At 42.6% G+C, this 11,656-nt stretch overlaps 1 protein-coding gene across 2 annotated transcripts; it reads left to right on the top strand.

Annotated features, from left to right (window-relative positions):
• The first annotated feature begins 124 nt into the window (after positions 1 to 124).
• Positions 125 to 11,506, top strand: NUP54 (nucleoporin 54). Of its 2 annotated transcripts, XM_072334680.1 has the most exons (13): positions 125 to 284; positions 673 to 834; positions 3,042 to 3,125; positions 3,255 to 3,395; positions 4,079 to 4,308; positions 6,287 to 6,474; positions 7,065 to 7,261; positions 8,336 to 8,390; positions 8,652 to 8,745; positions 9,232 to 9,339; positions 9,679 to 9,798; positions 10,240 to 10,350; positions 10,676 to 11,506. In XM_072334680.1, exons 1-13 carry the CDS (start codon positions 233 to 235, stop codon positions 10,802 to 10,804), a joined length of 1,671 nt encoding a protein of 556 aa, XP_072190781.1. In that variant the 5' UTR covers positions 125 to 232; the 3' UTR covers positions 10,805 to 11,506. The 2 variants fall into 2 exon arrangements, with proteins under 2 accessions (XP_072190781.1, XP_072190782.1); XM_072334681.1 differs by lacking the exon at positions 673 to 834 and having other exon boundaries at positions 129 to 284; positions 10,676 to 11,441.
• The last annotated feature ends 150 nt before the right edge of the window (positions 11,507 to 11,656 follow it).

The following is an 11,656-nucleotide window of genomic DNA, read 5'->3' as shown; positions in this document are numbered from 1 at the left end:
AACGTTAGCGCTTCACATGGCGAAATGCCTACAGCAGGCCGGTCGCTACGGCGGCCTCCACCCGCAGTACATCTGCCGGGCCGCCTGGCGGCGCGTGATGGCGCAGGCGGAGCATGGCGGAGCATGGCGGCCCGCCCCGGCCGGAAGCGCCGTAGGGATGGGGCCGGAAGCGCCGCCCGTTTGTTCCCGGCGGTAAGGGCTGCGGGCACGCCTCCCGCCGCTGCGGCCCCTCATGGCCTTCAACTTCGGGGCGGCGGCGGGCGCCGGGGCCTCCAACCCCAGCGGTGAGTGCGGGGCCAACGCGTGGGAATGCAGGGGCGCGGCGGCCGCTGAGGGAGAGGCGGTGGAGGAGAAGCCGTGAAGGGGCCGCCGGAGGCTCGGCTGTGAGTGCGGCTGGAGCGAGCCCCGCCGGCGTGCTGCCGGGCGTCCCTGAGCTTCCTGTGCCCTGCGGCTCCGGAAAACCATCCCTGTAGCAACGTGGGGAGAACGGGGTTAAACCTCGCTTTTAGCTGCTAAGTATTTCGTGCTTGGTGCCGGTTAATACCTTACTCTCGTTATTAACTATGCCTGCCTCGTCTCTAGTGCCAGAACGGTATGTCAGCTGTTACTTCTGAACCTGCCTTTCTCCAGAACTAACGCCGCCTTGCTCTCTTTCTGCTTCATGCTTGTCAGGATTTGGTGGGCTTGAGACCACAAACTCCACCGCCGGTGGGTTTAATTTTGGGGGTTTCGGATTAGCTGCTAATCCCGCAGTGAATTTTAATATTGGGAATTTCGGTGTTTCTACTACCTCAACTCCGCCATTCAATTTTGGTAACAGTCTGGCAAGTGCAGGTAGATATTACACGTATACTTGTTCTGTAATAAATGTTAATAGCAGAGGTCCAAGAATTGCATTCCTGACTCAGAATCTGTGCTGAACTTCCTTTGTATACGGTAAAGACTGGAGGCAAAAGCTCTGGTAGTGAATTGAGTTATAGAGCCGTGCAATTATTAGGGTTTTTATTTTTGCCTACCAAATTCTCCAGAAGTAGCTGTTAAGGAAAAATGACCACATGCCCAATTAGACACTAAACTGGAGATGAATCACGGTAACCTGCCAGCCTTATCCCATCCAAAATCGAGTCTCAGTCACACAGCAGAACTGAAACATCGGTTCTGCCTTTAGGTCTGGGCCATCAGAACTGTTGCAGAGCTGGTCCCTAATGCCTCATTTCCTCACGTACATTCTTGGACTGCTGCAGTCATGGTTTTCATCCGCCCCATGTCTTCTCATTGGCCTTCTGTTGGTTGCCATGAATGTGCTGCACTTCAGTTGTTTCCGTGGAGAAACAAATTTTATACGATCAGCATAAAAATGAACAGCCCTCACTTTTACCTCCATTCCTAAAACTGTTCTGCCTCTTGACATGGAGCACGTTCCAGCAAAGTGATTCCCTGGGGGGGGGTTTGTCCAGCATGGTGCGTGCTGACTGTGCTTGTTGAGAAAACCCTTTGTAGCACCATGTAGGCTCATCAGTTCTGAGTAACCAGCTGATAAATTTCAAGTTAGTCTGTCCCATTTTGTTAGAACAAAATTGCTCAACTATATGGATTTCTCACGCTTTTTCCCAAGTAGAATTATCCCTTGGTTCTCGCTGCCGCTGCTCGTATAGGAGTTATATTCATTCCACGGCATCATCACTCCCTGTGTTAGAATACTCCTACCTGTTTTGTGAGCTCAAGGGATCTGGTTTGGTTTTTAACTTGGTATGAGTGCTACTGGACTGTATTTCTTGAGCTGAATTGTAACTAATCCAAGAGAACTTGGATGCATTATTTTGTTGAGTAGTTTGCACTTTTAGAGCCTTCTCTAAGAAAAGATGTTAAATTGCTGTGAACACGAATCTGTCTAAAAATGGTGTCATCTGCTGTTCCTGCTAGGGTTGATTACTTGCTGATAGGACTGAAACCTGAAAGCTTTGGGGAGCAGCTCTTACATTTAGTTGTGTTGTTTGCTGAATTAAAACAAAATGTGGCTGCACATCAGCTTTGATTTGAGCTCTTTATTTTGTATGTATATACAAGACGGTAAGTGTAGTAGGTCTGAACAGACTTTTTTTTTGCTGTTGACACATGAATGAGAAGTGGCAGCATTGCTTTGTTTTGATGCATTGTATGTACTAGACTGTCCATCTCCATTTGAGTGTATGTAAAATCGGTCAGAAACATGGAGGATTTGAAACACAGGGCTATTCAGGTGTCCACATGCTGCACACTGGGTCAGATGGTGCATTAGCACAAAGAGTCTGCAAAGAGATGGTGTGGTCGGAAGGACAAATGCAAAGATTTTGGGAGGCATGGTGGAACTTGGGCCTGTGCTCGGGTTGGCCTGTGCTTGGGTTTCCCCCTGCTAGCCAGCAGCTGGTTTTCCTGGAAACCTGTGGGCGGCTGCTAAGTGTAGTGTGTTCTCCTCTGGATAACAGTTGAACATCAAAGCGAGAGTTGCTGGGAAAGGTTTCAGATGATGGGAAAAGTAGCTTTGGTGAAAAAGGACTTTGCAGTATTTTACTTGTGTGAGAAAAATCATTGCTCTGACAGCATTTTTGTGTAGGCTCAGTGATTGCCTGCACCCTGGCCTCAGAGTCATTTCTCTTTTTGCTCTTAAGACTTTATAAATGACAAAAAAAGCTCATGAGACATGATTGCTTATTAAATGCTTAGCGATATTAATTTTTAGGAATACTTCCAATCAATCTAAGAAATGCTATTGCAAGTTGTGTCTGCCACAAGTAACAGGGCGTTTGTTACTGCTGCTTTTCTGTTTGCATTCTTGATACATCGTGGATGTATTAGCTTTCTGGTTCATGTTTTCTCCCCTGTTTCCTTGGATGGTGAACTTGGTCCTCATGGTCAGTGTCAACCACGTGCTTGTAAAATAACATATAATGCATCTGTCTGCATCTCATGACTCCCACTGAAGCGTGCGGTTTCTTGTCATCTTGTGCACAGCTGCCACTCACAGAACACAGCCTGCCTTACCTGCAAACTTTGTTCGTTAGGTGCGTTTGGAGGATTTGGGACAACCACTACCACTGCAGCACCAGCATTTAGTTTTTCTGCTCCCACCAATACAGGCACCAGCGGTAAGAGAACAAATCTGAAAGTATTCACTTTAGAATGAAGTTTAGTATTAGCTCTTCATAATAATTAATGTTTTGCAGCTCACATGTACTTTTATCCTGTTCTCAATAACTCTTCGCTTATTTTCCCAGGACTCTTTGGTGCTTCCCAGAACAAAGGCTTTGGATTTGGTACTAGTTTTGGGACAGGAACTGGTACTGGCTTGGGTACTGGGTTGGGAACTGGGTTAGGCTTTGGAGGCTTCGGTACCCAGCAGCAGCAGCAGCAGACCTGTAAGTACAGCCTTCTCTCTATTTATGCTTTGGTTGCCAAAGAAGAAGGGTAGGAGAGCAACTGGAGCTTGAGTGGTGAGACTGAAGTGTATCGTAAAAGGAGCCTGTTACACTTGAACTTGTGCTTCATGGAGGCTTCTGAGAAATTTGTCTTTTGAAATACCTGTTTGCAGCCCTTGCCCTTTTCTTAAATGAGCTCAGGCAAGTTTCTGGTGACAGTGTTTACCACTTAGAGTTAGTGGTGGTAGAGAGTGGGTTCAGAAATGATGTCAGCAGTCATGGCCTTGTTAGAAAGAGGAGGGAAATTGTTCAGTTTAAACAAATTTAAGTTGGATAATGAATGACTGCAGGCTCTGAGCCCACTGAATTTATAACAGCAAAGCTATCTTTTGCATTAAGGCATTCAAGGTACCAGATCATGCCGTGAGTGAATGTATTTGTCTCATTTAAATGCGAAAGAGTAAGTCTCTTAACTCAGCCCATGGAAGCTTCTTTTACTGATGAAGATTGGGTATAAAAGGACACTTTCATAAAGCACTGACACTGATTTACATTTTGATGTGTTTGTTTTGCTTCTGAAAATGCGAAAAGAAGTGATGTCGATAATATGCAGACAGCATGTGTTAGCACTCAAGCCCAATTCTCTTGGTGAAGGAGTTCATTTGTTTCTCCATTCAATGCAGCATTAGGAGGTGGTTTGTTCAGCCAGCCTGCTCAGACACCTGCCCAGTCAAACCAGCTCATCAATACTGCCAGTGCTCTCTCAGCTCCAACACTCTTGGGAGATGAGAGAGATGCCATCTTGGCAAAATGGAACCAGCTGCAGGCCTTCTGGGGAACAGGAAAGGGGTACTTCAGCAATAACATCGCTCCAGTGGAGTTCACACAGGAAAACCCATTTTGCAGATTTAAGGTATGAATTAGTCACCTGCTCACAAGTGGTTCTGAAGTGGTTATTCTGCTTGCTGATTCTTTGTCTAAGTATCTCACGAATATTAATTTAATTTTATTTCTGCAAAGAGCAATAAAATTTCTGGGTCTGTTTAGCCTTGAGAAAAGAAGGCTGAGAGGGGACTTGATCCAGGTTTATAAATACCTGAGGTGTGGGAGCTATAGTGGCGAGGCTGGTCTCTTTTCAGTAGTGCGTGGGGACAGGACTAGGGGCAATGGGCTGAAACTCCAGCATAGGAAGTTCCGCACGAATGTGCGCAAGAACTTCTTTACGGTGAGGGTGACGGAGCACTGGAACAGGCTGCCCAGGGAGGTGGTGGAGTCTCCTTCTCTGGAGATATTCAAGACCCGCCTGGACGCCTACCTGTGCGACGTGGTGTAGGGAGCCTGCTTTGGCAGGGGGGTTGGACTCGATGATCTCTAGAGGTCCCTTCCAACCCCTATAATTCTGTGATTCTGTGATTCTGTAATACGAAAGAGCATTTCTCTGGACAGTGTTTGCACTTCTGATGCATTTATTGATATAAGGAGTTCTGAAGGTGTACAGGTGCTAAAAGTTCAGATATTGCTGAGACTCTAGATAGGAAGTGCATATGAGGCTCATGAAACATTCAGTGATTATGAAACTTATCTCTTCCATGATAGCATTTAGATCAGTGTGTGTGGACCAGATCCCCAGAATTCAATTTTAACATGCCTTTGTTTAGGTTACAGTATTACAGAAACTGTTTTAAATGATCTGAAGGAAACTTTCAGTATCTGGAATAGGAACTTCAGGGTGTCTGGGTTGTTGGTTTTTTTGGTCTCCTTTATTAAAACTGGCTAAGAGCCTGGTCTGCGCACACTATCTTGAATGCATCAGCTTTGTATATCAGCCTTAAATATATCAGCCTGCAGATCTTAATCCTCTACAAATCTTGTGCCTGCTGACTTTCTTGCTAAGCTTTCTTGCTAAGCTTTGGACGTAGGGATTTGGGTCAGGCCAGGCATGGTGATACTCTCCTTTCCCAAGGCGATCCCTTGAAGGGCAAACTTTCTAACCTGAATGTAGGTTAGTGCTCAGTTTTGGTATTTGTACGGTGACATTTTAATAAAATCTTTGTATCAACTCAGTGTATGCGTACCAACCATTTGGTTTCTCGTGTGTTACCTGTTTAGCTGTTATCTGGAACAGTTTGATGATGGTGCACATGAAAGCCTACTTTTGTGGAAGATGTCACTTATAGCAGCTTTAGAACTGTATGGGTTTTCCAAGAACAGCAAAGTATAAAGCATGCTATACAAAACTAGTAATCTTGGAGTTCTGTTTGCTAAAAGAAGTAAGTTCTCACTTCAGGTTAGGCATGGGTGGCCACATACTACATTTGCTCTTGTCATGTGAGAATTGGCAGTGCCATTGTGAGCTCCTGTGCCTTACGTGAAATGCTGAGAAATCAGCTGTTTGCTGGCCATGGCAGATGCCTACAAAAAAGCAGTTAAGTTGTTAGCATAGACTTTGGAGCAAAGCATCATAAGCTCCTTTGGCTTATCACCTCTGTAAGCATCAGGCATCTAACAGAAACTAAGTGTTGCCAGAAGGGTTCTGTAGGTGCTGAGGAATCCATTTGTTGTAATTCCTGTTTTATGAGAATGAGAAGCATATAGAACCTAACCAAGAAAAGGGTGCTTTTAAGGTATGGAATAAAGGTTATCATTTGAACAACCGTGACAAAGTGAAAACGAAACATTCAAACAAAAACACTGTGAAAGATACTCTGCTGGTGGCCTTGTGAGGGTACTTGTGTAGGGGATTGATATTATGCCTTTGCATCTCTAAATATGTTGTGACCTGCATTTGGAACCAGTTGAGGGATTTATCTTGGTTTAGTCCCTCTCCTTCATGCCACATGATGTGTTTTGCTGAGTAACGTATCCCTGTTTTTCTGTTTGTTCATTTGCAGGCTGTGGGTTACAGTTTAATGCCCAACAACAAAGATGAAGATGGCCTGGTGGTCTTGGTCTTCAACAGAAAAGAAGTAGATATTCGAAGCCAGCAGCAGCAGCTCGTAGAATCACTACATAAAATTCTCGGAGGAAACCAGACCCTTACTGTCAACGTAGAGGGTGTTAAAACAATGCCAGATGATCAGTATGTGAACTTGACACAGTTTTTCTTCAGGGTTGCACATTAGAAAGGGATGGCACCTAATCTGCTTTCCAAGTGGTAGTGGTCCTGTCTTCCACTCTTATTGATTTTTAGATCCGCTTAACTTTATCTCATTTCTTCTTGTTTTACTTAAGGCATTAAGATCATTTATCTTTCTTGTGTATGCTGCTTGTTCTTTTCTGGAGTGCACAGCTGAGAACCCTCAGCTCAGTTCAGAAAATAGGCTTTTCAGATGATGCTGACATTTCTGCTTGTTACTTTCCTACCATTTCTTGCTTTTTAAAAGACCAAAGCTTTTGTATTATTCTTAATGCAGTACTAGTATTACTGTGTAGTATGGCTGTTAAAACTGGGGGTACCATACTTTTGTAGGCTGTTTACAGTGCTTGTAGGCTATATTTTCTGCTGTGCTGTGTTAAACCCTAGATTTACTGCTACTTGATATCTCAGTTAGCTAAAGGAAGTTAATTGTCAGCTGGGAAAGGTAGTAATTTCAATTCAGGTTTGTTCTCCATTAAGTTAGCCTCTGTATGCTGTTTCTTTGTCTCACAGTATGTGTTTGTCTTGCTCAGGACAGAAGTGATCATTTATGTCGTTGAGCGTTCACCCAATGGCACTTCAAGGAGAGTTCCAGCAACCACCCTCTACGCCCACTTTGAACAAGCCAACATAAAGTCATCCCTGCAGCAGCTGGGGGTCAGCTTCTCCATGGCCAGAACGGAGCTCTCCCCAGCCCAAGTCAAACAGCTCCTTCAAAACCCCCCAGCTGGTATGTGGTTTGAGGTTCCTCAGGGGCACGGTCAGGCCTCTGACAGGTGCTTCTTGGGTCTCTGGGAAAAATGTGGGTGTCAGCCCACCAGAAAACACTTTTTAAAGCTGTGGGTGTTTTGAAGGCATTCTGATGTGCTGACCTGTTCTAATTACAAGCTAGCTTAATTGCTGAACTGCAAACAACTTAATTTATTAGTAGTATGCCACACAGCAGCAGGCTGTATGTGGTTTGGCCATTGTCAATTACTTTGACTTGTCTGATGGAAGTTGTTTTGTGGGTGTTTGTTTTAAAAAGGTATATGTCAAAATAATTATGTTCTTTTTTTGCTTCCTTGGTTGTTGGCTTGTTTGTTTGTTTGTTTGAGAGGGGAAGGTGAGCTCTTAGCCCGTATCTGTAGCTGTGTAATATACAGATATTAAAAGAACAGTTGTTTTTTAGCTTGCTGCTTAAGATAATCTTAGTATATGCTCCATATATGTGAAATATTACGTACAGCACTCACAGTGAACTCCCTGCGCTGGGTAGGGAAAGCAATGCTTGGCACGTGACAGGTACTGTGTAGCATGTTCACTAAGACCAGTGCTGAAACACAGCAGAAGTTGTTATACCTGGATTGCAAGAACTTGTGCAGAGCAGCCAAGCTGCAGGAAGATGAGCAGCACTTTCATTGCTGCAGTACTAAGGAATGGGAGGCACTGTTTTGCAATTGGAGGTGTGTCATAAGGACTGCGTGAGGTGGTTGGGCACAGTTTGTTAGTCTGCGTTTGCAGAAATAATAAGGAATTTTTCTTGTTTAAGCATGGGCTGTCTGCTTGGATCAATTGTTTATCGTTCCTTCCCTGCCCGTTAAGGCCAGCAGGAGTGTGCCTTTCGGCACACAGCCCGAGACCAAGATTTTAAGTGCTACCTTTCTTTGATTAACCTTAATTTGCACAGCCGTCATTAATCATACTTCCTGGGGTTTGTGTATGTGCTAATGTTTTACCTGTGTAACTGCTGTAAGATAAATTATCTACAGTATCTATTCAGATCTGTCCCTACTGAAAAGCTTTTTCTTTTTTTTTGTTTAAGGTGTTGATCCTATTATATGGGAGCAAGCCAAAGTTGATAATCCCGATCCTGACAAGTAAGTCTTAATAGTCTAAATGACTATTATAAAAGTATCTGGAAAGGGGGGAGAAAAGCAGAATATTGAAGAAATGAGGTTAAGTAGAAATGCCTGCCCTAATTCCTTTACCCATTTAGGTGCTTAAAGCGGAGTCAGGTTGAAGAACTTTCTTTTGCTTTATTTTATTTTACTCTTAATTTATCAAAAGCCAGGATCACTTGTAATCATCAATTATTTCGTTAGAACACATGCTTGTATTAAATATTTATTTACTCGTAGGCTTATTCCTGTGCCCATGGTGGGTTTCAAAGAACTGTTGAGAAGATTGAAGGTCCAAGATCAGATGACCAAACAGCATCAAACTCGCTTAGATGTAAGTTTTTTTAGTTTTATCATGATTACTTGCTACTGCTGAAGGATCTGTTATTAAATGAGCATTTCTCCTGTATGCTAAAAACTGAAGGTGGAACCACATGCATTGCACTGTGCTAACTTCTTTTTTCACCTCACTATTCTATAATACGTTACTTAATAGCGTATTTTGGCCAAAAGAATGTTTTGGGTTTTGGTTTTTCAGGCTCAAGTTTACTGTGTTGTTATAGGCTAAATCAAACTTGGATTTTTCAAAATGGCTGAATGAAGTTGCATTGACTTGGACTCTTAATTCAGATGCCCGTATGAAAACAAACAGCAACCAAAACAGCAACAGCCCTGCAAAAAGCTTACTGAAAGCATCTTTTGCAAGGACCTTCAGTTGCTGAACTGAGTACTGTTTTCAACTTCCTGGTTTCAGATTAGGACTAATGTGCTCTGTTATCAGAAACTTTTACAACTTCAAACTAACTTATACCCTCTGCAGATAATATCAGAAGATATCAGTGAACTGCAGAAAAACCAGACTACAACTATGGCAAAAATCGCACAGTACAAAAGGAAACTGATGGCTCTTTCTCACAGAACATTACAGGTAACACTGGCATTGTTAAGCGACTCATTCTGACAACCAGTTAGGTGCCAGAAATCAAACCAAGAGGGAATGGGATCCCAGTGTGACCTTTGTAGTCATGTGCATGGCCAGTACTGAAAATGAGATTTTCATTCCTGTACACTGAATTAACGTGCAGAGCTGTCAGGGAAAGGTTACTCAGAAGCCATGGGGCTACCGTGAAGTCTTAGAGCAGCAGAAGGAATGACAGAATAAATCTCATGAGCAAGTTGCCGGAGGAAGAACAGAGAGAAGGGTGGGCTGGTAGAGAAAGAGATGAGTAAAGTATTCTCTAACAAACCTCAAAGGTTTCTTTTGCAGGTGTTGATAAAACAAGAGATCCAAAGGAAAAGTGGCTATGCCATTCAAGCAGATGAAGAACAGCTTCGTGTACAGTTAGATATAATTCAGTGTGAACTTAATGCACCGACACAGTTCAGGGTGAGTAGCTGAAATATATTTGCCCAGAACTTTACCGATAATCCTGTGTTTTTCCTCTGCAAATAAAGTTTTCCAAACCATGCGCGTGCATTTACTGTGGAAGGCTTGTAGAAGAGAAGTTCAGCAGTATTATTAGAGCATTGTGTTTTCTGCTGCATGACGGATAGGTATTTAAGTTTGTTTTTTTTTAATTCTTTAAGAGCAGTAATGTTGCTTGCTCTTTGCTTGTCTTCCACAAAAATAAATAAATAAATAAATAAATAGAAGTGAATTATAACTGGAATAAGCAGTAAAGGTTCCTGCCCTGGTGCCTTGGAGTAATGCACACCGGAGCTCTGACAGGTGTAAAGAACCTTTAAAGATCCCTTTCAGCTCTAAGGATTCTATGATTCTATGTAAATGAGTAGTCTTCAATTTAAGTCTCTCTCTTTCTTTTCACAGGGTAGACTGAATGAGCTCATGTCCCAAATCAGGATGCAAAACCATTTTGGAGCAGTGAGGTCGGAAGAGCGTTATTATATAGATTCAGACCTCTTAAGGGAAATAAAGCAAGTATGTATTACGTGGTTGACTGCTGAGATACTCTAAATTTCGTAATTTAAGCCAGCTAAGCAGTACTTTGGGAGATGTATTTAGAATTTGTGACTTTTGTTTGATGATAAGCTCCTTTTTACTGTTCTCAACTGCAATGTCTCAAGGTTCTATAAAGCTAGAATTAAGCTTTAAGTGCTGAAAGTTGTTGTTTTTTTTCTTTACAAAGTAATTATGCTGCATTTTTTCAATGTGCTAAGGCTTCTAGATATGACTGTTTTGAGAACTCTGACTCTAAATCTGTCAAGTTAAACAACACTCACACTGGTTTTTAAACTACCTGCAGCATCTGAAGCAGCAGCAAGAAGGCCTGAGTCACCTAATTAGCATTATAAAGGATGACCTGGAGGACATCAAACTGATAGAGCATGAGCTGAATGAGAGCATTCCCATGAGAGGAGGTTTCTTCAGTTGATGTGCAGGATGCTGCTGGGCTCACATGGAATGTTATTCGAGTTTATGGTTCACCTTCCAAGGCCAAAACTGGTGAGGTAAAATAAAATGTGCATCTTTCAGGAGCAATGGTGTATTGGCTGTTATTTTTTTTAGAATTTGCAAAGCCTCTTCTAAGCTTTTGAATTTGACCTTTGGAAGGTTTATATTTTGTAAAGCTGTATACGCTTTAAAAAAAGAAGGAAAACTGAATCTGTTCAGATACTGTTTTACTATAAAACAATATGTACTATTGTACATTCTTTTTTTCTTTAATTACAACAGAATTGTCTTAGAAATGCAGTGCTGAGGGAATTGTTCCACTTGTGACTTGGTTTGTGGAAGCTCAGCTGCATCCATGTTTTTGTCAAAACAGCTGAGTATCGTTATGTAAAGAGCTAATCTAAATCTTTACAGAAATGTCTGAACTATGTTGGTCTCTGTAATGCTGGTAGTTTTCTTGGGCATTTCCAGGGTCTGCCCTTCCTTTCAACTGTTTACATATGTGAATTTTACAGTGCTTTTCTGCCCCTCAGCTAAAAACAGTGTTTAGATGTTGTCTTCTGCTTTTTCTTTTTTTAATTTTTAATTTCTGGAGAATAATAAATTCAGTCTGACTTTGTAATAACTGTGCATGATCTTGGCTCCTTTTCAGCTCTGTCAGTAAAGCTGTGAAGCTTCCAGGAAATCCAGGTTAATTCATTTCACCTCCTTTAGGCACTGCATGTAATAAGTTATTCAGTTTGATGCCACAGTGCTCCTTAGCAGCTTCAGTCCCCAGACTAAAATACTAGAATCCTAGCTGGTACCAAGTACTGCAGAGTGGTACCAGAGG

Source organism: Excalfactoria chinensis, chromosome 4 (assembly GCF_039878825.1).
Source record: "Excalfactoria chinensis isolate bCotChi1 chromosome 4, bCotChi1.hap2, whole genome shotgun sequence".
NCBI lineage: Eukaryota > Metazoa > Chordata > Aves > Galliformes > Phasianidae > Excalfactoria > Excalfactoria chinensis.
This window is presented reverse-complemented; position numbering and strand designations above follow the sequence as displayed.